We start from the raw sequence: 26,362 nt of genomic DNA, 5'->3' as shown, positions 1-26,362 counted from the left end.
ATAAAGAATCAAATAATAGGGTGGGAATTTATTCTTTAAATTTCCTTAAAATGTGATCAAAACACTTTATTTATTCCTTCTTTATGATCACTTAAATCACTACTCACTCGTCCAAGACTATATTTTTAAATATATTTTAAAGAGTTGTTAAAATTTAAAGACTATTTTAAAATATTGAAAAGTATAATATTCCTTTACGATTTTTTACATTTCTTTTTATATTATTTTTTATGACCCATTTTTATTTATAAATTATCCATGTAACTCAGCAATAAGATTGATCACATGCACAACAAAAACACATGCATGATTTATTCTGATAAGCATCATTCATCATCGAGTTGTATCTCATCTTTTGATATCTAGCTGCTATCTTCTGATAAAGCATGCATCATCGTTCATAGAACAGAGAAATGACAATGCAAACAAACAGATCCACATCGTCTGCTTCATGCGCAAAATAGGTTGCAATTTTATCGAAATGGTGAAGATTATTGCTGCTGCTGCTGCTGCTCGCCCTGCCATGCCCAGATGATGTCGTTGAGAGCTGGTCTGATGTCGTGCTTCCACAGTTTGTGGTACTCCAAGGTATCTCCGCTCGCCTTCTTCATCTCTACGAGATTAAATAAAGGAGTGAGCTCAAAGATCTCTGCATCAATGGCTAAAACACCCTTTTTCCCTAGCTTGGTTCCTTCCATTTCCAGCCTCCCGTAGTCTTTCTTCTTCACTTTCAGCTTCATGAATCTAGCAATCTCCTCCAACTTCGCGATGATGCTAGAGGCGGGCTGGCTGGATATGAATCTTGTTTCTCTCTTATAGTCAGTTTCCTCAAACATGCCAGAAAGATCAAATCCGTCTGAAAGAGAGATAAGATCAAAAGCATTTAGGTTCATCAACTTCCTGATCTCGCATCGATCAGTTTCTACTTGTGTTTCTTTGCCATTTCCATTCACTCTTCCTCCAATTCCTTTTCTAAACCAAGGAATCTCCATAATCTTTGTGATTGTTATCCGAGTGTTAGGATTGGGGTCGAGAATGCGCACGAGCAGCCTCCTAACTTCCAATGGAAACCAATTGGGACACTTGAATTCTGCCTTTCCAATTTTCCGATACAATTCGATGAGATTTGGATCATGGAATGGGAGATAACCAGCCATGAGAACAAACAAAATCACCCCACAGGACCATATGTCAGCTTTCGCTCCATCATATCCTTTTCTACTAATCACCTCAGGAGCAACATAAGCAGGCGTGCCACAAATTGTGTGAAGCAAACCGTCCTGTCTCCTAGACTCTGCAAGAGCACTCAAACCAAAATCTGAAATCTTCAGGTTCTCATTCTCATCGAGCAGAAGGTTTTCAGGTTTCAGATCGCGATGGTAGACACCTCTGCTATGGCAGAAATCCACAGCAAGTGATCAGCTGTTGAAAATACTTACGGGCAACATCTTCTTTGAGTTTACCCTTGGCAACTTTGTCAAACAGCTCACCACCTTTGGCATACTCCAGAACAAAGTATATCTTAGATTTGGTGGCCATGACCTCGTAAAGCTCTACAATGTTGGGGTGCCTCACCAATCTCATCACCGACATCTCTCGTTTAATCTGATCATTCAGCCCAACCTTCATGACCTTGTCTTTTTCAATCACCTTTAAGGCAATGCTCTGGGAAGTTTTTAAGTTTCTCGCATAGTAAACCTTGGCAAAGGTACCTTTGCCTAACATTCTTCCAACCTCGTACTTCTGCATCAACTCATTTCCTTTGTTTTCCGATTCCATCCTATGATAACACAAACAAACTAGAACAGTAAGATGCACTCCCCCAAGAACAAGGATCGATACTTTATAGAACAGGGGATATTCACTCTGCTGTTAATCTCAACCGTCTTCCCCAAGGTCGTGGTCTAACACGATAGCTTCTCGAATATTTCTCGCTCCATCATAAAATTGTACTTGAAGCACATAGTGGGAATTCTTTTGCTGTCCAATATCATCAAGGATGAACACACAAAGTTCAGATGAAGCGATGACAACATTTTTGTTCAACAAAGATTGCCCTACGTTCAAGCACATCTTTCAGCATTCCCTGAAGTTATCTTCCAATTTTCAGCAAGACGACATAAAATTAAAACAAATTAACATCTGAGTATCAAGGAAAAGCAAATTTGTTTAACAAATCTACTTTGAATTAAAAATGAGGAATATCTACAGCAACAACTGCCTTAGAAAGGCCCCTAATTGTGACGAGATAACATTTTGCCAAATGCCACATGAATGATGTTCTATGGATCCAACTCTACCCCTCGAATTATGACCTAATAAAACATTATACTTGAACTAAGGTTTGAACGAACATGATTCTGAGGGTAAAAGTAGATCTGTAGTTCCCATGGGACCTCAACATGGACATTTAAGAGAGGAAGCCTTAAACAATGGGGGGCCTTATTAGGGCATTTGCTCAATAGCAAAAACATAGACTTCAACTTACAAAGTATAATTCAGAATGAGGAAGGTCACACTTGAGCAGTAATATGACAAACAATTTTCTTTGATTTTTATAGTAGAAAAGAAAAGAGATTCCATCTGTTTCAAAATTTTTAAAAAAGGCCAATCATCAGGGAACAACAGGATGTTAAATAATCTAATGCACACAGATCTGCTTAGCACCAGATAAAACATTCAAAGGAATATTTTTAAAAGAAACTAAACAGATTTGTTCAGTGATGAGCTACAAATATTGCATCCATGTGAATAGGCAAAAATAATGAACAAAAACTATTCTTGCAAGAGAACAAATTAGAGGAACAATCAGGAATATTACTACAAATGACCTTGACTAAAAAAAAGACCAGATGAATAAATTTACAGAAAAAATTCCTATTGACAAAACACGCACCATGCTGAGAAAAATAGGAGGAAAAGAAGAATCAGAAGGAAAAAATATATCTATTTTACTAAAAATATATGGCAAAAATAGATTATTAACATATAATTGAAAATAAAATTGTGTCTTAACCGGTAAAATGCAGAAGGAATTGAACAAATCTGAAGCAAAAAATTTTCCTTTGGACGATTTACTGCAAATGGGCTATAAAAACACCCACCGTGCTAAGAATAATCGACAAAAGAAGAACAATCGGAACCGAAGAAACCCTTTTTTTACACACGCACACACAAAAAACTGTGCCGAACGGATTGTTATCACATTGTCTTCCTTTTTAAAACGCATAAAATGTTCCTACAGAACAATAATACGAGGGTGAGAACAAACAATCAAAGAAATGGACATCACCGCCGCCGTTGCCGCGCAAAAAAGCTCACCTTACGAGCAAAAACTCCTCAGGAGGAGAGAAAAGAAGAGGGAAATCGAGAACGAGCTCCAAAAGATCCGAAGAGAAGACAGATCGAGGAAGAGGGGAAGCGATACTTTACGTGGAAGGAAACCTCGGAGGACCTCCTCCGACCTCCAGTCTTCTCCCCTCTCGCTTTCTCGGAATCTCGTCAGATGCTTTATATTAAAATCTAGTGTCGAAATTACAAAACCACCCTTATATATTTCGTTATTAGTTTATAACCTTGTTTGGTTCAAGTTATAATCGATTCCCAAGTAATATAACATTACCGTCACATCAGCAAATTTATAACCCGGTAATGTGATTACCTTGCGAATTTTCAAAATAAATTATTTTATTAAAATAATAATTTTAATGAATTATTTATTAAAAAAATATATATTTTTTAAAATTTTAAAAATATAAAATTAACAAATTATATTTATTAATTTAATAAATTATTTTATTAAAATTATTTTTTAATAAATTATTTTATTAAAATAAAATTATCATATTATATTTATTAATTTAACGAATTATTTTATTTAAATAATTATTTTAATAAATTATTTTATTAAAATAAATATAAATTTATTTTAAATTTAAAAATATAAAATTAAGAATTATATTTATTAATTTAATGGATTATTTTATTAAAATAATTATTTTAATAAATTATTTTATTAAAATATATAAATTTATTATAAATTTTAAAAATAAAAGTAACAAATTATATTTATTATTTTAATATTTTTTATTAAAATTATTATTTTTAATGAATTATTTTATTAAAATAAAATTATCAAATTATATTTATTAATTTAATGAATTATATTAAAATATAATTGAATGAAGGGTAATATAGTAAATATAAAATTGGTTATGTTTTATTCCTTCCAAATAAATAAAGTAAACCAAACAATATTAGGTTATGTTTTATGCCCTATAATCTTGGTTATGTTATTACCTGGTAATCACATAATCAAGGTTATATATTATAACTTGAACCAAATGCACCCATTCTTTTCGTATTCTCAGTTATCAAAGGACAACATTTTTATAGTAAATATCAAATATTTTCTTTGTAAAAAATAGTTTTAAATAGATGAAAGAAAAAAAAAGATGATAGAAATAAATTTTTTTATGAAAAGGAAAATTGAATGGCAAATTAAGTATAGTTCATTTAACACTACACTACTATTTAAACAAGTATTAAATTATAAGTGTTTGATGGGAAATCTTAATGTAATGATAAAATTATTATCGTATGATCTAGAGATCAGGAATTTGAAGCTCGAGCATAATCTAGGATAAACCTATGTATAGGTCCTCATCAATAGGATATGTATGCAAAAATTAAAATTCTCGGTAAATAACTGAGTTGATTACGACAAACAAATTGTAAAAATACTCAATTGATGATCGGATGAAGAAGACGATGATTGTGATTACTAGTCGAGATACAACAAACCTAAATCTATTTGCAAATCAATGATTCAGTTCATTCCCCCACATGCCTCTTTCAGACCTCTGCGGATTCAAATTTAAATAGACCCTGAATAGCAAATGCTTGCACGATAACAATGGGAAAAAGATTTTATACATCCTTCTTTTACTGGAACAAAACATAACAAACATGAATCATCACACATCTTTTTTTCAACAAGCAAACAAATAGCAATTTGAACAATAACCAGATGGTTCTCAATTCATTTTTCGGTTACAAATGAGGAAAAACAATTGGCATTCTATACTAATATCTGATATAAATCTCGATAAGAATACCTGAATTTGGGTAAATAAGTGACTTCCAGATTGAATGCAGAGTCGTCGCCTAACTCGTGGAAGAATGTTGGTGTCTTCTTTCCGACCGCTAGATATCATGACACTAGCGAGAATTGAGATCGGCATTTACGATTCTGTACATTGGAGGAGTAATCAGGCTTGCAGATCTTTGTCGGAGCTCCATACTGATGTTGGCAAAGGACCGTTGCCGTTCATTGCAGCTCCAGCATCAACTCTGATCAAAGGTTCAGTCTCGTCGTCTTTCACCTTTGACAATTTTGGAAAATTGAATGTTGAGTAGATTAATCACTTGTAACAAAATAAAACAGAAATTCTGTTCATCTCATATAAAAATGATAATTTTTTATGTATCCTACCATTTTCTATATCACAATTCCTTACATCATCTACTATGAGCTTTCTATTTTTCATGTACTACAATTTTTAAGACCATTTACTATGGTTTTTCAATCATATACCATGGAACCAACAAGAGAAAAATTTGAATGTGATTCAATGATAAAAAAGAATAATAATAAAGTACACCTCCACGTAAACAGCAATGCCTGGATGATCGATCCTTGCTAACTGAGATCAATAATTATCTATGACTTCAGTCGATTTATCTTTCAAGCTGAGATCAATAACCAATTTAGGCACTTTATCTAACTGCTTGGGAACTAATTTATAGGCCTGTTCCGCCCCAAACCAGACGAGACAAAATTGTAATTTTTCTGTGGCTTTGTTTGCCTCTGAAATTTAATGGGCACTAAGAACAGTTAACAAGGCACTGAATCTCAATATACCCTATGCTGTAAAAGGTGCTATGCCACAACTATGGCTGAAGGATATAACTTTCAGTCTTTCCTTGCCAAAACCTTAAAAGTCACCTTTTTGTAAGCTTAGAAAAAGATCTGTCAAAGCCAGTGCTTAGGCAACCACCCCAAGTTGGGTCAGAGAAGATGAAACATGGAAAATACTTGTTGGTCAAAGAGATTGATAATAAACTATTCTGAGTAAAGAAAATATTGTAGAATGCAAAAGAAATAGAAAAAGAAATTAATGGTTGGGATGAAGGATTGAGCTGGAGAACAAATCATGCAGCGCTAGGATATTTTTACTCAATTTTAGTAGAATCAGAAAGTAAAAGATTATAAAAAACATAGAAGATGTACCTGTAACATTTGGGACGACGCTTCACGAGTTTTTTGCTGGCCCTCAATTGTGCAGAAATAAGAATACAAAACCATACCAACAATTGCAACTGAGATCCCGAATATATTTCTCCAACTGAATGGATCGTGAAGTAAGACATAACCAAATGCCAAAACCAAGCATGTTTTGAGATGACCTAGAACTTGATATGTCACGGGTGATGTCTTTCCAATCACAAGAAATGTGCTGAAGTTGACTGATACTGATATTAGGCATGAAAGCACAATGAACAACTACAATACAAAATGGAAGTATGAGATCAGAACTGTGTATGTTCACACAGAAACTTGAAAGAGGTATCTTACCAGAACTATAGGAGTGTAGTTGAATGCAAAAACATTCTGGTTTGTCAGGAGCCCATCAAGAAATGGGCCGGATACGAAGAGCGTTAAAGCTTGATAAGGAACAGATTGATACAAAAGTTGCGTAGAAGAGACCTTGAACTTCTTTTGTATTGTGTTTGTCATCTGAGAACATCTGATTAAGGTCTAAAACAAGAATATAAAAACCTAATCCAATCAGGAATGTTATGAACAGGTTGTCCTTGACTAATGGTTACAGAAAACACTGGAAACATACAGATGTAACACAAAAAATAAGTCATTCCAATCTTCCTTTATGAAATACAAAATAACACCATTGAAAAATCTGCTGTTGGTGGAAAAACTAGACAGTGAGATTGTGTTTCATGTTCTCGAATTAAGCAATCTGATAATTCAATGTGTGAAATTCCAAGACTAACCATTATGGTATAATATCTTGATTACCCTAAAAGGTGAATATGTAAAAACTAAATCATTGAACACCATTGCAAAGATCAGTAATTTGAGTATTATAGTTCAAAAGATTCTCACAGGTAATAGAGAAAAGCTTAAAGGATACGATTTGTGCAATGCAAGTTGTAACAATTGCTAGAAGAGATAGTACAGATCCAAGCAAATTAAGCTGCAGATCTGTCACAGTTGCAATTCCAACACCAAATAGGAGGACAGAAAGTGAGAGTTGGATACTCCGACTGCAGTACAAAGTACAAAATGAAGATGAAATATATGTATATCAATTTGACAGTCAATCTAGTTAAAAGAAAGGCAATAATTTAATTTGCGGAAGCTGGAGCAAACGATGAATGGATTCCTATTCATAATAATATCACAACTGGATAAAAAATTATTCTATTTTCATGGCACTCTAGCTGAGATATTATATTTGAATGTGAATATAGCAAAACAATAGCCGGCAATGATGATTCAGTCATGAATGAGCAAGATCACAGTCTCTAATGAGTAACAACTATGAAGTCTGAATGTTCCTTTAGTGGAAAAAGAGAAAAATTGAGTGAACTGGTTTCACTCAAAATCCTTTTTTTCCCAAAAAGAAAACAACTATGAAGTCTGTGATTGCAGTTTAACAAATTTACTCTGTAGTATCATAAGTAATCATTAGATTTCACAAAGGAAACTGCTAACACAAATTAGTATGAGGGAAAACATTTCCTAAAGAACTATGAAAGCAGTGCTTCCTTTTTTGAGTCCCTGACAAATACAATTAATATAAACTATACATTAAAATACTTGAGAGCTCGTCCATACAAAAGGCATTCAATTCCCAATCTCAATTAGGTTAAGGGCAAACAAATAGAAAATGGCATATGTCTGAGGTACAAGGTTGTGCAGGGGTTAAAAGAATTTTCAGAATCTGCTTTTAGTAATAGCGTAAAGTTTCCAAAAAATAATGTACAAATAATATTCAGGAAATGGTTTCTGATACAATCAAAATCACACTAAGACAAAATATTAGGCTATTTGTGAAGGAAATGAACAATATTTATTTTAAAACATATATTAATTTTTGTGCTTTCCTTACTTGGCCAATAAATTATTTGAGATTAATGAGTTTGTCAAGTCCAATGACCATATTTTAACTCATGTAATTGTTAACATCAACAATGAGAGAACCACCATCAACAACGATATTGACAAGGGAGCAGTAGAGTTAGTGGAGACCTTTTGAGAATGCCTAGTGCCTCCTCCACTCGTGCGATGATTATTTTTTTAATAATCCAGGTATTCAATTTTTATGATCAGATTAATTCTGGAGATGATCAATTCAGCCTCACAAAAATTTCTCATTGACCACCCGGATAAATCAGGAAGCACTAATGGATTATGGGATATGATTCTGAAGGGACTCTATAACCTAAGAAACAAATATAGAGAAATGTTCGATGTAAGAGTTGTAGTGTACATCTCAAGTGATTTTGTCACTAGTCTAAACTCAGAATAAGAGATGGATAAGGAAATATGTCAAAACTGCCAAAAGATTAAAAATATGTTTCAAAGAGAAGAATAAAATAACAGAAGGAATCACACCTAAACTTCTTTGACAGAAAAACAGTCTCCAAGAAGACAGTACAAGGAATGATTGCGAGTTTTGTCATCTGCATGGTAAATCAATCATGAGAGTCAAAAGTACAATAAACAGATAAAAATTTGAACTTCTACAGAAAATTAATAAGGAAAAAAATTGAAGAATAAAATATCAAGATTGATATATTGTTTCTCTTTACAAGCTAAACAGGATGGATTTACAAGCTAAACATAAGCAAAAGCAGTGCTATATCTTCAACATTCTATAGGAATATACTTTCATTCTGATTCAAGCATATATCTAAATATATTTTAATTTTTTAAAAAAAAGTCAAGATGCTTACAATCGTAAGATTAATTACTAGCAGAAATGTGTGTACCTGATAGAAACCGACAGAATTGAAGCCTAAGCTTAAATTTAATAGACCTATGGAAATTCCATTTAGAATTCCGAAACCCATGACAGCCTTCTGATCAAAAGGTTTGTGCTCAAATAGTTTTAGCAGCAATGCCACATGAAGAGAACAGAAGGTAACCAAGAGATGCCAGCTCGTCAAGGTAGTGGCTGAAAATAACAGAGGATACATGCTTATTAGACTGTCTATTAGCAAATATTTACTGAAACAACGTGCAGCTTATTTCATGAAATTTGACCAATTCTTTTGGTGATTATCTTTGGGCAGTTCAGACAATGCAAAGTGCAACACCATTGAGATCCAAATAAATCTCTGATTTTACATATTTATGCTTGGGATAAATGTTTCATTGATATCAGATCATCCATATGAGTTTCTAGGAACAGAGGATTTTTGACAAATTCTTGGCTTCCAATCATATTGTAGAAGAATATCAACATGTATAACATTTGAAACCATGGCATCTTGTCTTCATTTTGCACTAGAATTTTTTTCTGACATTTCTGTGAAGACAAGTAGATAAATCATCATCTAGCCGAGCTCTTCCCAATATTATGGGTGAGGCTACATGGAAGTCATCCTTTCATTGAACCCTATGCAAGGTCATGTTCCTTAAAATGGAGATATATTAAGACTGGAATGTTTTTGAACAGAATATAATTCCTAAAGAATAGAAAATGGATCCAGCCTATTCCATTTCATAGTTGAACTTCTATTAGCAAAAGGCCAACTGTTGTATTTATCTATAACACTACAAAATCTTCTAAAATACAACGCTCAAGTCGGTAAGTTTCTTGCCTCTGAATATTAATATTGTAATAAGAACATAACATTATAAATAATGAGGCACGAAATTAACAGAATCAACCACCAGAAGATCTATTTTTTCCTGAATAGATCCGTATATCAAATCGCTCTCAATCATAATTAGGAGGCAACGAAGAAAGAAGCGGAAGAAATAACAGATCTCATACCGAATATAAAGCCGAGAGAGCTCATCAACGCCTTGTTACATATCACAATCGACACAGACGACACCACCGACAGGCTCAGCGCTCCTATGGTCCCTAACTGGAACCCCCCGAGTTCTCCCATCTCCACTCCTCGATCCACGAGCCAAGCGTTCTACAAACCTCCGGAATCCACAGAAAGAATCGCTCACTTAATTCCCTGGAACCGAGACGAATCCGTCGCCGAACGAGCAAAATAGAAGGATGAATCCCTCACTGGATGACGGATCTCGGGGCGGCGACATCAGATCTGAAGGAGGGAGGACTTCATTCCTGGATTCCTCGCGGTCTCGAGGAGGCGGAGGGACGACGAGGGCGGCGAGGTGACGATGATGCTCCTTCGCACTTCTTCCGCCTCTGCTTTCTTCTGTTTGGATATAAATTTACAGGCGAGAAAAAGGAAGAACGACGACGACGAAGGGTGGATTAAACTAGAAATTGTTATAAAAAGGGGAATTGTCAAAGGAGTCCCCAAGTTTAATTTTCTTTTTAAAATGCCCCTAATCTTTGAAAAAATAATACCTCCCAAATCTTTGTCGGCCTCACACGATACGATACATGTGGAGTACCATAAAAGATAAGATTGTTTAATGTGTGATATTATTTAAGGGGTAAAATGTATAAACAAACTCTTTTATTTTCAAATAAAGGGTGTTTGCAATGAAATTATTTAATATATAATATTATAATTTACTAAATCACATAGTAAAATTTTCTAAATATTTAAATTATGCATCCTTTTTAAATTCCTAAATCATATTCCCTAAAATAACGTACATAATCAAGCGACTAAAACTAACTATATAATCAGAAACAAAGGTAAAAATAATATTATTCTTTGTTTCCAATCTAGTCTTTGTATATTGATTATTACCGAAGAATGACTTTTATTTTTAAATTTATCAAATACCATTGCCAAATTGATTTGAGATTATTCTTTTTATTGTTTATTTTTTTGCTCGCCAGAAAATTTTATTAATTGTAAAGGGACAAAAAAATAGATAGTGATGTACCAGCAGAATGAAAAAGATGAGCACTAATTCAGACACTGCTATAACATTATTTCATATAAAAAAATCCATCTAATTATTTAAACAAACTTTTATGGTCAGATAATTAGACAATATTTTAATAATAGGAAATAAAATATCTTGAATGTAATTCTCACAATAGCAATCTAAATGCAAGAATGTAAGATGAGCTTTCTTCAACAAAACTTACATTATCATTTTCATTTAACATCTATTGAAATATAGACATTATTCTAACATTAATTTTTTAGGGGGAACCATTAAATCACAATAAAGGATTACAATTTACAGTTCACTGATTCAAGGTTAGTACAGAAATGATGGATTAATGGGAAATAAAATAGCACTGTGGTATTGTTTTTTCGACTAAGTACATAATGAAGAGCTTGTAAACGAACAGAACAGCATGCTCTATGCACAAACATTTGGAGTGTACATTGTATCATTACCCAGTTGTTATGGTCATTGAAGAGCAGCAGGCACAGTGGTTGGAGATTTGAGAACCTGTTGCAGCAGTCGGGCCGATAGGCGTAGAGTAACTCCCCCGAAAATACGCCCGCCAAGGTTCCGGGCTTCCGGTTCTTCCAGGACCTGTAAAATGATATGTTTAGCAACTGCACCTGGGCACTTGGAGTTGAACTTTCAACTGAATAAGATGTAAAGCAAGTTCAAAGTTCAATATAAAAACACTACTCAACATTCTCCACTATATTATCGTTTTATTCTGTGAAGTACCAAATACAGTCAACTCATCATAAATCATCTCTGAGCACTCTATTGTAATTTTAATAATTCTCACAGTAAGTAGAATGCAGTTTACATCAGGTAGTACCTGTACAAGTGGCTGCAAGAGGCTTGGATCAAAACTATCTGAAGATCTCAAAAGACTCCACACTCTGAGCACTCTATCTCGAAGTTCTAGCATCCTTGCTTGTTCACCATCGCTTAGCTTAAAAGGTCCATTTGTATTACCATTGTTGACAACAACCTTCATAAACTCAGGCATGGAATCATATGTATCTATCATTGAACCTAAGACAATAGCTTCAGTGACCCGAACTGCCTCTTGCACAACAAGTACTCGTAGTTCCTCACCATCAGGACCCAGAAGGAGCTTCAAAACAGGTTGCAAAGCATCTTTGGTAGTGAAATCTCGATCTTTCTGTCCTTGCACAAGAAGGTTCTCAAGCCTATTCCACCTGCATGCTAGGTAGAGATGTCATGCATGTTAGCCCAACAAGGTACCAAACAACAAATAGGTCAAGATTAAAGATGATGAATAAATGCAGATGCTTGCCTGAATCTGCCATCTTGGAACAACAATTCAATTAGAGCATCTCTAAGGTAAGGATTTGGATCAGTCAGGAGTCTTTTAGCAAAATATGGATACGAAGCAGCAAGCACCTTAAAGTCTGGGTCAGCATAAAGAGCTAGACCTTCTAGCACAGTAAGCGACCTCAATATTAGTGCATAATATGCCGGTACTGCAAGCAAGTAGGAATGAAGTTAACAAACTCACTAATGCCAAAAGTATGTATGCTTTCTCAATTTCTAAATGCTCATAAGAGCAGACTGCAATCTGAACAGCCGCAAGAATACTGGTTGGTTTCTATAATTTTTCAATAGAAAAATTACAATACTAGGGACAATGAAAACTCACCATTAAAAGGATACTGATAAAGAACATTTCCCAGACCATCCACAATAGTCTTAAAGTTGAGCTCGCTTACAGTCGAGTTAAGTGCACCGTCAAAGAAATTCTTAAGAGCAGGCACAATTGGAGACACATCTACATCCGGTGTGAGAAAATTTAATGCATAGTAATCACGAGCCATAGCATTATAATCCCTGTTAACCATATGAACCACATGACCAATTATAGCAGATCTTGCTTCTTCCGGTGTTTCACTCATCATACCGAAATCAATGAAAGCCAATTTGCCCTCTGGCGTCGCTAGAAGATTACCAGGATGAGGATCAGCATGAAAATAGCCATATTCGAGCAACTGCCTCAAGCTACACTGAATACCTATATCAACCAGATTTAACATCTTCAAACCTCTCTTCTCAATGGCTTCTTGCTCGTTAAGCTTTACCCCGTCCACCCAATCCATGGTGAGTACTTTTGCACTAGTGTAATCCCAATATATATCTGGTACATACACTTCTTCTTTGTCAGCGTATAACTTCTTAAATCTCCGAGCATTTTTACCTTCCTGAATATAACTAGCACAACCAAACAGTGAGAAACCGAGTTATCTACTAACTAAGTGCAGGATAGCACAACAAGATAAGATTGATGATAGAGTTGAGTTTGCACCTGAACATAATTAAGTTCCTGGTAAACCCTTTTTGCAAATTCATCAATGAGAGCAACGACGTCACTGGAAATAATATCAACATACTTGTTCACAAGAAAACCTAGACCTCTGAGAAGGTAAAAATCCAACCCAATGGCTTCTTCAATTCCTGGCCTTTGCACCTTGACTGCGACAAACCGACCTATTTGCTTAAGCTGAGCTTTGTAGACCTGGCCAAGACTGGCAGCTGCAATGGGCTCCGGCGAGATGGCTGAGTATATGGAATCCAGAGACACTCCCAGTTCACTCTCAATACAGGCAAATGCCTTCTCGTCGGGAAACGTTGGGAGTGCATCCTGCTCCAACCGGCAATATCAAACTAGCTGAGAACTGATCGATAAGCAAATTTTAGAACATGAACAAGGTGCGATCTTTGGGCTGGATAGGAAGAGACCTGCAACTCGGAGAGCTCCTCGAGGTATTCCGGCGGGCAGATGTCGGGACGAGTCGATAAGCCCTGCCCAATCTTCACAAACGTCGGCCCTAATTGCGTTAGGGTTTTCGTCAGCTCCGCCGCTCGCTGCCGCTTCCGCCTGGTCGAACTGCCCCTGCCGTTGATCCAAGAGTAGCTTAAACGCGAAGGCGCCCAACGCCGCGAAGATCTCCACCGTCCGTGAGACCAGCTTCCACCAAACAAGATTGCTGGCATCAGCGATTCTGAGAAGGAAAGAAGGGCAAGAGAAGCTAGCAGATAAATACTTACCTTGAAGGGCCTGGAAGAGTATTTGGCGGAGAGGAGCTCAGGGCTGTAGACGGTGGCATTAGCGGCGCGGGCCATAGCGCGCGCCTCCGCTTGCATGTCCTCGGCGCGGTCTCTGGGGACGACGGAGAGAGAGGCGGGGGAAGCAGCTGCGGGGAGGAGGACGGTGTTCTGCCCGCCTCTTGCGGTGCCTCTGCCGCCGGCAGGAACGGGTGGGGCCTGGACGATGGCGGCGCGGGGGAGCCGGGGCCTCCGGCGGCAAGCCGGAAAAGGCGGCGAGGGGAGGGACAGGGCAACATCCATTGAAGGAGCAGCAGCACCAGCGAGACGTGCTCGATGAAATGCCTCTTAGTTTTTTTCGTGGTGTTAAAAGAAGGAACTGGAATTGTTTTTTGGCACATCGTTTGTTGCCTACGAGCCATAGACCAGTTGAGTGGCAAGCGGACACTCCTCTCTCTCTCTCTCTCTCTCTGCCTTCACGTGCTAGTCACGTGATTATCAAAATATATTACAAAATGATTTTTGTTAATTTTTGTTATTTACCAAAATTAAATTTGTGTTTTCCATTGCATGACAGCTTCTATACAATTCCACCTCATCCAAAAATTTTGAAGTACCAAGGTTTTACAAGAAGAAGAAGAAGAATCTTAACCAAGATCATCATCACCTTGCCGCCATGGTGGATCGCCGATTCTCCTGCAGCAAATGCCCGAGTTGATGATAGCCATCGCGGTAATGCTCTAGTGAGATGCAGAGCTGTCTTATTGCCTCCCTTTTTCCTTCCTCCCCATCCAAAATTGCGACCTTCTGCCTCTGTACCACCTCCTCAAGTTCATGTACTCTTGACTTCAAATCTGAAGTAGCTTGATTGCTTTCTTGGAGCTCCATGAACAGCTTTGCACGTTCCAAGTCCAAGTGATACATTTGCTGCTTCATTTGCAGTAGCCTGTCGTTGCGGGAACTGATGTCGTTGACAAGGGAGTCCACCTTGGAAGAAAGCTCTTCTTTCTCGGTTGTCAGAATATCCACTTCAAGTTTTAGAGCGTCAAGATTCCCGTTTAGTGCAGCGACGAGCTTTTGTTTCTCATTGTGTTGGCAAATTTTGTCAGCTACAAGCTGCCTCATTTCGTTATGCAGCGAGGTGACCTTAGCTTCAAGCAGTGAATTGGACTGGGAGAGAGTAAAAAGTTCAGCCTCGAGTGCTGACTTCTCCTGCAGCATTCTGTCAACAGAGTAGATGTTTGAGTTTTCCAGATCGTGAATTCTATGCTCCAGTTCGGAAATACGGGCTTTGAGTAACGATTTTTCCTGCGCCACCTTTTCCCCCTCAGCTTTTTGTCCCTTGTTAGTACCTTCCGAGTCTGCAATTGAAGCTTCAAGGCTGGACTTCTCACGGATAAACTTTTCTTCAGCAAAAATTAATTTGTTTTTGTAATCTTCGACGATGGATTCATGATTCAGTAACTCGCTGTGGAGCTGCCTAGCGGCAGATATTGCTGCACCCTTTAGAATTACAGTTTCATGCGTAAGGCTGAATATTTCTTCTTGCAGCTCTGTAAGATTTTCCTCTAAGCAGGAAACCTTCTCCTTTTCCAAATTGAACTCTATGATCTTAGTGCATAAAGCAGCATTGGTGCTCTCGAGTTTATTCTTGAGATCCCAGATATCGGTTTCGGCAGAGTGAAGTTTTTCATCTGCAGCAGATAGATCCAACTCCAAAGCTGCAATTTTAAGGATGCAGTCGTCTTCATGATGGCTTTCGTGTTCTTGGATTTTAAGTTTCTCCCTCATCTCCCGAAGCTTATCTGTTAGCTTCCGTTGCTGACCAAAGGAAGTGTCATCTTCACTTTCCTCATTGATCACTTCGAGCTCGGGGTCAGAATCAGATTCTGAGTATGAAAATGAACCATCAATGTCCTTCCGAGACTGATCAGGACTACTGCTAGATGGAAGGAAGAAATCGAACCCGGCGGCCCTGGGAATGGGCTTGGGCTGTTGCAGCTTTGACTCGGGAGAAGTCTGTAACTCAGGATGGAGCTCTTCAATTGGTTCAGATAAAGGAGAAGGTGGATTCGAAAGGAAATTAAATCCGTTCAATGAACCTTGAGATTTCAATTCTGATTCAATGCTCTTGCGGAGCTCACTGGTTACTTGGTCATAACGCTCAGCCAGAGCACGATACATGCGGTGGAACTCCTCGACATGGGAAATCAACTCGGGGCGCTTCTCATAATACATCTCAGCTTTCTTTGCAAATGAATCACCACCCTCTTCAGTCAACTTTAGCATCTCTTTGACACTTCGGTCCATCTCTGCAGAGAAAGATGCTTGAACTGGTTGAAATTTTGTCATGAAAAGTTAAACATGTACACCAATTTTATCAAATCAGAGGATCTTGAGCTGATCACATAAATGCTAAACATGAATTTTCATAATAGAAGATGAAGGAATTGAAGGAAACAAACTACTTTGGGGAAAACTTTGAAAAGCAAATTGCAGTTAGGTTCAGTATTCTCACTTTCAAGATTTTCTTCAAGCCATTTGGAGTTTTTCCTGCTAATATGTCTGTCCCACCACAATGAGTGAGATTTCTTGGATAGCATTCGCTTCATCTTTTAACAACTGATCATTGCACGTATTCAAATTGTTTCAGTAATCCTGCCATGGAGTATAAGCAGACTAAGAGACTACAATTTATTTGTGTATCAGAACAAGAAAAGCAGAACAAAATCCAAGATATTGTGAATGTTCTTTCAAAAAACTCAAGGCTATTGGCTGATGGATGATTGGTCTACATGCCAGTGCAATCTATCTACCTTTGCATTACTTCAAGAAGGTATAACTAAATGTAAAGTGATTTATGACCCAAGTGATCCAAAGGGAAATGGAACCAGCAGGAAAATATGTTCTAATAAATCTAAGCCAGAAACAGTTAGCCAAGTAGCTTGTTATTCTGCTGACAGGAGTAGGAAACCACTTATACAATGACAAAAAAAGCCACGCTTGTTCAAAAAAGAACCAAAGAAGGTTAACCAAATTTACAGATTTAAGTTCAAAATAAAATGATTTAAACAGTTTAATGTTCTTATTTACACTGTAAAATCTTATGTCACTTGTAACAGAAACGACCTCTAAGCTTGAAAGCTTTCACAATGGACAACCATACAAATAAAGTTAAACAACCAACAACTATAAATTATATAATATGATCACCAGAGCACAAAGCAAAATTATGTTTATAGATATGTTGCAATACTACAATAGTCCCGTGTTAAAAAAACAGCAGCATGATGTCTGATACCTTTAATGAATACAACTGATTGTTGGATATCTTTGTGAATAAAGTAGACCAAGAAGATAACTCTAATGTGAGATTCTCTCAAAAGTAGATATGTCGAGTAGGTTTGTATACCATATGCGACCGTTGACAGAAGGAAATAAGAAAAGCCATTTACTGACCACAATAGGAAAACTAAAAGACAAATACAAGGACCCTGTGAAAGTGCCTACTTAAGACAGTCAATATTTGCCAGTAATTAAGAAAGATATGCATGAAAGCTTTAAAATTATCTGGTAACCTGAAATCAAAAATTGGCAGAACAACACAACTAAAACCAAAATGCTTAGCTTGAAATTCAAAATCATGCATGGTAATATAAATAACAGATTTGACCAATTTTTTTTTATGCAAAAATAAGAATTATCCACCTTAGTGAATGGTGGTGAAAGAGACTGTTAAAAAGATCGGAGTCTTGATACCATAGTACAACTGAAGCAAACATGAGAAAAAAAATTAGTACTGAATAAACAGAAAAATCAAGAAAATAATTGCAAATAGAGGCAGAAAGCTGTCAGTGGCAAGAAAAGGAGATATTTGGTAAGCACAGACTATCTACAATATGGATACAAATAATGTAAACAAGAGCGGCGAGGCAGAGGTTTCCCAAAACCACCAATCACCAAGAGAATCATAAGTAGCAACTCGTGGGTTGCAGCACCTCAGGGAAAAAAAACAAGATACTTGTTCAAGGGACGAAAATGATCCCATACCTTAGATGAGGTAGACGATGAACTCTTGGTCCACGCATAGATAATATCTGGATATGAAGAAATGGACAAGATAATATCACAACATGGGTTTATCACTCACATGATCTTAAATTCTCTCTACTTACATGGAACCTTACAATGTTAACATAATTCTTGCCTACTACCTGCAATTGTACAATGTAAATAAGCTATTGCAACTTGTGATATTCGTTTCCATCAATATGATAATTGCACAATTTTCAAACCCCTTTTCCTGTCTCAACTTCAATTAGAAGACTGAAGAAATTAGAAATAACAAATCTACGAACAAAAATTAACACATGCACGATTCCATAGAAAAAACTAATCAAAGCTCTTAATGGCTAGCAGAACATCGGCTAGGCTTCCCTCCATCAATTATCCTTTATCAAAAACCCCACCTTTGGTCTCATAAAGACCTCGCAGCGTCATTTCATCCAAATATGTTCGGAAAGACAATCCAGCTTTACGCACAACCAAATCAAATAATTCATCCATTCCTCTAATCTCTCACTTTAATACAAAGACAGCCGTCTTATTCCAATTAGAAGTTAGATCCAGAGACTTCCAAAAATCTCGGATTGCCAGAAAATAAATACATAAATACCTTACCGATCTTCCAAAAAGGATAAAGTATTGTGATTATATCCCCAAATCACGAGAGTTTAAGCAGGAAAGAACACTTGAAAAGAGAAGATCCAAAATAATTATCATTGAAGAAGAAGCAGAATGAAATGGATGAGGTATACCTCAGATCGGTGCTTCCACCAACGAAAAACTGCTTTCGCAACCGTCTCCAGCAAGACTCCCACATGCGGATCGTCAATAGCAAGGCCGAGAAAGGGATCGAAAGAACGACGCAGGTGCGAGCGCATTCGCTGCCCCATTCTCCTTCTCTTATCGAAACGCAAGCGAAGGTGGCGAAGGTGGCGCCGGGTGGGGGACCGCTAGGTTGGCGGTTCATCGAACACAGCATGAATCATCATCGGATGAGTTGGCTAAACTACCCTTCTAGAAATAACAAAGAAATTTCACTTAACCCTCACAATTATTTGGAAATTTCATTGCACCATCCAGCATTCTAAAATATCATATTACACCCCTACAGTTTTCAAATCCTAGTCTTAGAGATGAGCATGATCCTATGGTTCTTTAAGGAAATTTTGAGTTAAAGTAAAATATTTTAGTTTGAATATTCTTAAATTGGAAAAGTAATTAAAATAAAAGCTAACAAGGACAAATATGAATTTTAAATAATTATTGTTCATAATAAATGCTTTAAATTAAAATTATATCGATAAATTCATTGTTCTATCTAGTTCAGTTTGAAGTAGCACTTTCGGTTTACACATGCTTACAGTCTTTTGAGAAAGAAAAATAAAGTGTGTCGAAATGAAATAAGTTTGGAAATTTTATGAGTAATTTGATATTTTGAAAACTATGGGGGTGATGATAATTACAATCACGAACCGTTGGTATCATACGTAGTCGTCGTCGGGACGCGAGATTTAATTTGTGGTCCGAGGTATCACGTCATCAGACACGTAGGCCATGACACGTAATTTGATTTTTGAGCCTCAATAAATCTGGCCCTTTAATGGGTACCCGCTTGGATCCATGTTTATCGGTAAGTAAATCCGACCCGATAGCTCCAAAAATCCGACCCGCTTAGATAAAATGGCACATGACAAGTAATTTTGTGAAATTTCTTCTGAGTGTGCATTTAAATTCGAAAAAAGACTAAATAATCTATTCACTAGAATTTACAACAATTCGTTTATCATCCAAGGCCTTAGTTTACCAACTAAAATATCATCTTGCTGCTGAATCGGATGATCATGCAACAAAAAAGTAGGTTGAGCTGGTTCCATGACAATTGACGCAACCATAATCGTCGTCAAATGTGGCTCTAGGTGTAGAACTGTAGTTCCCACACAATGATCATTATTTGAGACAAAAGTGATCTGACTCAACAAATGCAACTTGACAACTGTGACGACGACGATATATGTACAAGAAAAGGGGAAGTAATGTAGAAGCAAAGATGTAAAACTACATTAGTAATCCATTGGAAATTCCCAATCATCTTCACTTTCTCTCATTTTCCTTCTGGGTTTTCTTCCAGTAGCATTCTTCTGCCTGGTGCGACTCTGGATTGGCGAATCATTTCTTCCGAACTCAAAATACTCTCCAATTTCGTCTCTGATTCTATCTGAGTTTTGAGCATCCCAAATGCCCTACAGAGACATGTATTAGAGATTTGGATGAGAGCTTGACTGATGGATGTGATAACAGCACTAATGTTTATTCTATTAGGATGATAACTCCATCACAAAGGCTAAGATTTAAGCACATTGACATGGAATGGGTTCAGATAAATCAACATCGAACATGTACAGAGAGGGGAGACCACAGAAGCAGTGAAGTTTCTAAATCCAATAAACATGAAAAATAAAACAAAAATGCACAGAAACACTGGACAAATATATCTGTATATTAGCTAGCAGATTTGCACGTCGTCAATTAAGAAATTTACCAGCTCATTTCTTTCTTGATTCAAGTTTAAGTTACACTGACGTCTGGAGTAGTAATGAAGACAACCTCATGAGAGGGGGGGAAGTGTCTCTGGCCATCTCCATAAAACCAGAACTATTGTTAGAAACCTGCAACCGGTGGTAATCCTAAGTTCCTATAACTACTCTAAGAACAAGGCAAATCGAGTTCAAGGCAAATTGATCTTAACTTAGCAAATAAAATTGTCTGAGTAGTGTTTCTACCGTTTGAAATTGACTTGAGTGTTTTAGTGACAAGCTCAAATATTGTATATTTGAGCATAGATATCATGGTGATTGTTATTTCTCTTTATATACAGCTTGCATCCTGTTTGGTTACAAGAAAGAAACTTGACAATTAGTCATATCTATAAAATTTAAGCTGAGGCCTAATACTCTTCAAGGAACAATGTTAACGGCCAAAAAACATTGTCAAAATACAGGCTGAGTTAAGCAGAAAGTGATTGCCCTAAGATGATTTGGTCCATGCTGCTCTATAGTGTCAAGGCAGAATTTTCAAAATTTCCTGATGGAGAAAAAATATCAGTTTCATTGAGTTAGGAAGCACTGACATTATACCTTTGTTAGTCTCTGTACTCGAGAAACAGCACCTTCATGCACTATGACTGTGTCAGATACTACTTCAAGAACATCTTCAGTCAACAGACAGTATGTGCTTACCTTCATAAAAATCATAGAGTTACTTGTAGTTCTGGGAAATATATATATATATTCTTAAAGTACAATAAGTAAGGTTTTTCTTTAAGTTACCAGACTAGAAGGGATAATGGAGAAGCCAAAAGAATCGAGCTCGAGTGATTCAACAGCTCCAGAATTTATGTTAAAAGAATAGCCACGAACCTTGAGAATACAAGAGAATGTTATGAACTACAACATTAAAAAAATGGAACTAAATGCATAAATATCAAAAAAATTGTGGCATTGCTCACGTGAATACTGGACATGGAGAGTTACCTTACCAACATTGCGCCTGCCTGATGTTACAACGTTGTATCCTACCTAGCAAATGGAAAATTGTAAGCATGTAAACCAGAATTTCGTAAGTCACACTAGCCAAAGACACAACAACAGATACTGTTGTCCTACTAACCTCTCATTTATATTTTATAAAGGACTAGAGAAGAATAAGATGGATAGCAAAGTATTCACATAAACATAACAATCAACAAATACATGAATTGGTTCACATACATGTTCTAAAGATGAAGGATGATGTGACAAACAAACAGAGAGTGAAGGGATACTGGGGAATGTTTATGACGAAGAGAACCCTGAATCTCCTAAAATTTTATGTGAGAGAAAACTAGATCTCCTGTTGATACCTAATAAGTGGAATGAAAATTTCAAAGTTTGCATTCATTTAATGTTGTAAATTTAAACAGAGCACCATTATCACTTATTCCTTCCTATTTCTGATTTGGACAAAGCACTCTTGACTCTTCCTCAATTCTTTAATTTATTCAAATACTTACCATAACTCTTGGCTCTTTCATCTTTGACACCCAACTTGCACCTATAACTTGGCCCATAAAGGATCTCTAGCACAGGGCTTCTTCCTAATTAAAATGCTGGAAAAAACCACTACTTCCTGAAAAGAAATTACAAATAAAGACTTATTCTCTAAAACAAATTATTATAGGACTTTTTCTTCTGACAAATTAAGTTGGAGGTTGCCACTTTTCACTTATTGCAGCAAGCTATGAGTATGTGATACACAAAAATCGAAGAGTAGTTAGAAAGTTGCAGCTATTATGAAAAGGACTAGAATTTAATATATATACTAATGCTAGATGGATTAGAATTCTCCGTTATGGTTACAATAGCTAACACTTGAGGTTTAATTTTAGCTTGCATCGCATGCTGATGGGGCCAATATGGCACAGGATCCATACTTACTGACATGAGCTAACAGTAGATATAGTTTGTGACAGCAAACAGAGCATATAAACCCAGCAAACCTCATGCTTGAAGCATAACAGACAGAATTTAAATCTCAAGCGCCTCATTTAATTTTACAAAAAAATATATAACAAGAACTGTTATAAAGTCATTGTTACATGTTGGCATGCTCAAGCCATGCCACAACGATGAACTGAGTTTTAGCCTTTGTCTGTTGACCAGGCTGAACCGTGAAAAAACTGAGTTTTAGCCTTTGCCTATTGACCATGCTGAACCGTGAAAAACTATGTTATAACAGAAACAAGCAGGTAAATTTAAACAACAAAACATAAAACACAATTCAAATAGCTCTTAGATTATAGAAATAAATCTGGAGCAGGTCCATCTGGGCTTACATATCTTCTTAAAGAACAAAAAATTAATCAATTTAACTAAGAAAATCAATATTTCATACCAAAGTATCGAGTCCAATCATTTTTAGTTCATTCTCTGTAACACTCTCATCCTCTACAAGCACAACATCCCCTACCTACAAAATGTAGATACAAATAAGCACCCATCAAATATGTCAAATAACATAAAGTCTAAATGTGAGCATGCACATTTTGTACTTTACAGTGACAATGTCCAGAACACAAGCATGGAGAGGTATTATCATTACGATTTAGATGTGGAGAAGAACAAAAAGACCATTACTAAGTTATAAGTTAAAGCACAAATACAAATAAAATAGTAAACTCAGGATGTATGGAATGCCAAAGACATTACCAATTTTACTTGACAATATTTGTAGGATTTAACAAGGATATTGGGAAAAAAGAACAATGTTAAACTTAAGTATTATATAAGTAGTCCCAATTCATTAACATTAGACAATATTGAACATTGACCAATCAAAGCAAAACCATGTTGTTTTTGAAAGTTAGATATCCCCAGTTCATTAGCATTAGAAATATTAAACATTGACCAATTAAAGCAAAACCATCTTGTTTTTGAAAGTTAGATATCCCCAGTTCATTACTGTTAGACAATATTAAACACTGACCAATTAAAGCAAAACCATCTTGGTTTTAAAAGTTAGATATCCCCAGTTCATTAACATAAGACAATATTGAACATTGACCAATTAAAGCAAAACCATCTTGTTTTTAGAAGTTAGATATATTAACATCAGACAATATTAAACATTGACCAATCAAAGTAAAACCATCTTGTTTTTAAAAGTTAGGTATCTCCAGTTCATTAACATTTTCTAGAAAAAATATACATGGACTACAAAATTGCTCAAATTAAAGCTAATAGAATATCATTTCTGCAGTTGCTTTTCATTAATTCCTTTCCTGAAAAGTGGGTACGTGACACAAAACCCTAAAAGCAAGGAACAAAGTAGGAATTCAAGTGATAAATGTCCTGAAAAGTTAACATGCCATAGCTTCAATATTGAAACTAGAAACAACTTTGTAGATTAGAGACTATGAGCAGTACATGTGATGGCCATTAGGTTAAAAGGAAAAAACTTTTAAGCATGTATTCTACTAGCCATACTTCATGGATCAAAGTGTTAGGTAATTTAAAAACAACACATAAAATAAAAGCATAATAGAAATGAAAATTCTAAAATGAATGTGCTAGATTATGAAGACGGATACATGAAAAATGTAACTGCCTTGGAGCAATTAAGTGCAACTTCAATATATGATAAAATAAAAAATAATAATAAATTTGAAATGATTGGACATGTTCAAAGACCACCAATGTTATGAACAGCATGAATCAATTAAGGTTGAAGGTGTGAGCGGCAAAAGTGACTTAAAATATCAAACATTACTAGTGTTCTAATCTTATATATAGTTTAATGATGAGATAAGATATGTGTAGTGTTCCCAAATAGTTAGGGACCATGGTTTATCGTTTTTGTGGTAACTTCACATACATAGAAAGAGTATGTGCATAAACTAAATGAAGCATACCTGTCTTACATCCTCAAGAAGGAACTTCTCCATATCGCCTGATAGAAAATTAAGCCTTACTTCTACCAAAACCACCATCCACTGTCACAGATTTAAGAAGAAACAAAGCAGCTAGTGAACTAGCGTTAACATAAGTAAATTCATCAATTAACTACATCTATACAAAATGAGAGAGAGAAAAAGGAAGAAAAAACAGAATCTATTCTTAAGAATAAAGATGGCATGGCTAATGTAATGGAAGCTTTCAAGCTAGCTCCATATTGTATCGAACTAAAAAATCTCTAAACTAAAGAATGAATTATTATGGTAAAAGAAAGTCAGCCAATATCCATGAATCGAAAAGACGACAAATCCAACAATACTAAGAATAATGGACAAAGACGGTACATTGATGTTACGACTGGACACACTCACCGATCTTGTGTCGACCCACAACTGCGAGACAAAACCTAGGCTTCGAGCAGAGCGCATGCTGATAACCTGCTTTGCCAATAGGTTCGATCTTTTCAGCATCTGCCTTCGACCTTTAGCATCCACCTGCTGGATCAGCTCCCCCGACTCATCAGATTCCAGCGCCACGCTTCCATCACCTCCAGGCGGAATGAAATCATTCTCCTCAGGACCTATCAGACGACTCGCGGCCTCCTCCTTTTCGAACTCCCGCTTCAATTCAAGAAAATCAAACGTAGATGGAAAGGAACCTTCAAAGCCATCTCCTTCGCCCTCCCTTGTAGATTCCGTCACTATATTCTCCGCTTCTCCGTCGCCGGACCTTATCTCTACGAACTCCTCCATAGGCGCAAACTTTGCTTGTTTGTCGCCGGAACCATCACTAAGGTTAAGATAGCTCGACCGAATCCGTCCCTTTCTTCTGTTGCTCGGTCTTGAATCGTCTCGGTCAGCAGTCCTGGCCAGCCCTATCGGAATTTGTCGACGGAGTGCCGGATTTAAACAGCTTGAATTCTGGAGGCGTCGGCCGATCCGGCCTTCAATCCATAGAGAGAGCTGGATCGAACGAAGAACGGGAGTGGGGATGCAGGTTTTGCTCATCGAAGTCGACAGAGGAGCAAGATCGAGGAACCCTAGAGAGAGTGGCAATTGGTTTGGGAGAGCTAAAGTTTCACAAGCGTAGGCGTCTGACCTGGTGACTCGGGGCCGCTTGCCACGTCTCACTTGTGCTTGCTTGATCCAACAACACGATGGAAGACCAAAAACCAATGTTTGATCAAAAAAATATTAAAAAAATATTATTCTATTCTTTAAAAAAAAATAAAATATGATCCCACACGATATATCTCAGGATGGATTTTATTGAGATTCAAATTTTTATTCTTTTTTAAAAACTCAGTTATATTTTGAAATTAAAATAATAATATTCTAATTATTATTAGAAGAATAGGTAGTCTTTCCCTCCTTGATTTAAATCTAAAGCACAAATTATACACAACTTATAAAGTAAATTGGCCTTATGGATAAGGTGCTATGTTTATTAGATTAATCAAATATTTACAGTTTAAATTCTAACGATTATGTATTTTAGAATATTGTTTTAATAGAATATAAAATTTAGAATATTGATAATCGAATGAGAAGTCACTTAGCTTTTAGATTTACACAGTTAATAACAACTTCCGTAA

General features: G+C 36.3%; 4 protein-coding genes and 1 pseudogene across 11 annotated transcripts; all 5 read right to left on the bottom strand.

Moving 5' to 3' along the window:
- Nucleotides 1-338: 338 nt before the first annotated feature.
- LOC141823965 (CBL-interacting protein kinase 18-like) lies at nucleotides 339-3,465 on the bottom strand (annotated as a pseudogene).
- Nucleotides 3,466-5,013: 1,548 nt separating this feature from the next.
- On the bottom strand, nucleotides 5,014-10,518 carry LOC141823968 (UDP-xylose transporter 3-like). Its single transcript, XM_074711182.1, has 7 exons — nucleotides 10,089-10,518; nucleotides 9,079-9,263; nucleotides 8,702-8,769; nucleotides 7,215-7,347; nucleotides 6,638-6,799; nucleotides 6,293-6,565; nucleotides 5,014-5,384 (listed from the first exon to the last, which is right to left on the bottom strand). Exons 1-7 carry the CDS (start codon nucleotides 10,207-10,209, stop codon nucleotides 5,271-5,273), a joined length of 1,056 nt encoding a protein of 351 aa, XP_074567283.1. The 5' UTR covers nucleotides 10,210-10,518; the 3' UTR covers nucleotides 5,014-5,270.
- An 895-nt stretch (nucleotides 10,519-11,413) lies between these two features.
- LOC141823962 (protein ACTIVITY OF BC1 COMPLEX KINASE 3, chloroplastic-like) lies at nucleotides 11,414-14,518 on the bottom strand. The gene is given in 8 exon segments (XM_074711170.1): nucleotides 11,414-11,746; nucleotides 11,988-12,354; nucleotides 12,453-12,639; nucleotides 12,816-13,371; nucleotides 13,476-13,811; nucleotides 13,910-14,047; nucleotides 14,049-14,138; nucleotides 14,219-14,518. Coding segments are annotated over 8 exon segments (2,103 nt in total). The 3' UTR covers nucleotides 11,414-11,617.
- Nucleotides 14,519-14,776: 258 nt separating this feature from the next.
- LOC141823963 (protein NETWORKED 4B-like) lies at nucleotides 14,777-19,168 on the bottom strand. 6 transcript variants are annotated; one of them, XM_074711172.1, is made up of 5 exons: nucleotides 19,033-19,133; nucleotides 18,266-18,312; nucleotides 17,924-17,984; nucleotides 16,734-16,873; nucleotides 14,777-16,527 (listed from the first exon to the last, which is right to left on the bottom strand). In XM_074711172.1, exons 4-5 carry the CDS (start codon nucleotides 16,825-16,827, stop codon nucleotides 14,879-14,881), a joined length of 1,743 nt encoding a protein of 580 aa, XP_074567273.1. In that variant the 5' UTR covers nucleotides 16,828-16,873; nucleotides 17,924-17,984; nucleotides 18,266-18,312; nucleotides 19,033-19,133; the 3' UTR covers nucleotides 14,777-14,878. The 6 variants fall into 6 exon arrangements, with proteins under 6 accessions (XP_074567273.1, XP_074567274.1, XP_074567272.1 ...); XM_074711173.1 differs by lacking the exon at nucleotides 18,266-18,312 and having other exon boundaries at nucleotides 19,033-19,168; XM_074711171.1 differs by lacking the exon at nucleotides 19,033-19,133 and having other exon boundaries at nucleotides 18,266-18,442.
- A 1,015-nt stretch (nucleotides 19,169-20,183) lies between these two features.
- LOC141823967 (uncharacterized) lies at nucleotides 20,184-25,856 on the bottom strand. 3 transcript variants are annotated; one of them, XM_074711178.1, is made up of 7 exons: nucleotides 25,140-25,856; nucleotides 24,726-24,806; nucleotides 23,210-23,284; nucleotides 21,811-21,855; nucleotides 21,607-21,696; nucleotides 21,415-21,516; nucleotides 20,184-20,520 (listed from the first exon to the last, which is right to left on the bottom strand). In XM_074711178.1, the coding sequence occupies exons 1-7, from the start codon at nucleotides 25,773-25,775 to the stop codon at nucleotides 20,341-20,343; spliced, it is 1,209 nt and encodes a 402-aa protein (XP_074567279.1). In that variant the 5' UTR covers nucleotides 25,776-25,856; the 3' UTR covers nucleotides 20,184-20,340. The 3 variants fall into 3 exon arrangements, with proteins under 3 accessions (XP_074567279.1, XP_074567281.1, XP_074567280.1); XM_074711179.1 differs by lacking the exon at nucleotides 20,184-20,520 and adding an exon at nucleotides 21,259-21,361 and having other exon boundaries at nucleotides 21,447-21,516; XM_074711180.1 differs by lacking the exons at nucleotides 21,415-21,516; nucleotides 21,607-21,696.
- Nucleotides 25,857-26,362: the final 506 nt, after the last annotated feature.

This window comes from Curcuma longa, chromosome 3 (genome assembly GCF_044706935.1).
Source record: "Curcuma longa cultivar G26 ecotype Majalengka, Jawa Barat chromosome 3, ITB_CL_G26_1.1, whole genome shotgun sequence".
NCBI classification, from domain to species: Eukaryota; Viridiplantae; Streptophyta; class Magnoliopsida; order Zingiberales; family Zingiberaceae; genus Curcuma; species Curcuma longa.
The sequence above is the reverse complement of the archived record's forward strand: the minus strand, read 5'-3'. Positions and strand labels throughout refer to the sequence as shown.

Bases quoted from the DNA above. Each gene is read 5' to 3' on its own strand.
- LOC141823968 (XM_074711182.1), bottom strand. From the start codon at position 10,209: ATGGGAGAACTCGGGGGGTTCCAGTTAGGGACCATAGGAGCGCTGAGC. The intron at 6,800-7,214 runs GTATCCTTTAAG...AGATGTTCTCAG, and splicing joins CAACTTGCATTGCACAAATC to ATGACAAACACAATACAAAA. The intron at 6,566-6,637 runs GTAAGATACCTC...TTTGTATTGTAG, and splicing joins ACTACACTCCTATAGTTCTG to TTGTTCATTGTGCTTTCATG.
- LOC141823963 (XM_074711173.1), bottom strand. From the start codon at position 16,827: ATGAAGCGAATGCTATCCAAGAAATCTCACTCATTGTGGTGGGACAGA. The intron at 16,528-16,733 runs GTGAGAATACTG...CTTTCTCTGCAG, and splicing joins GCTTGAAGAAAATCTTGAAA to AGATGGACCGAAGTGTCAAA.
- LOC141823967 (XM_074711178.1), bottom strand. From the start codon at position 25,775: ATGAGCAAAACCTGCATCCCCACTCCCGTTCTTCGTTCGATCCAGCTC. The intron at 21,517-21,606 runs GTAACTTAAAGA...ATTTTTATGAAG, and splicing joins CCATTATCCCTTCTAGTCTG to GTAAGCACATACTGTCTGTT. The intron at 20,521-21,414 runs GTATAATGTCAG...ATGTCTCTGTAG, and splicing joins GAGTACAGAGACTAACAAAG to GGCATTTGGGATGCTCAAAA.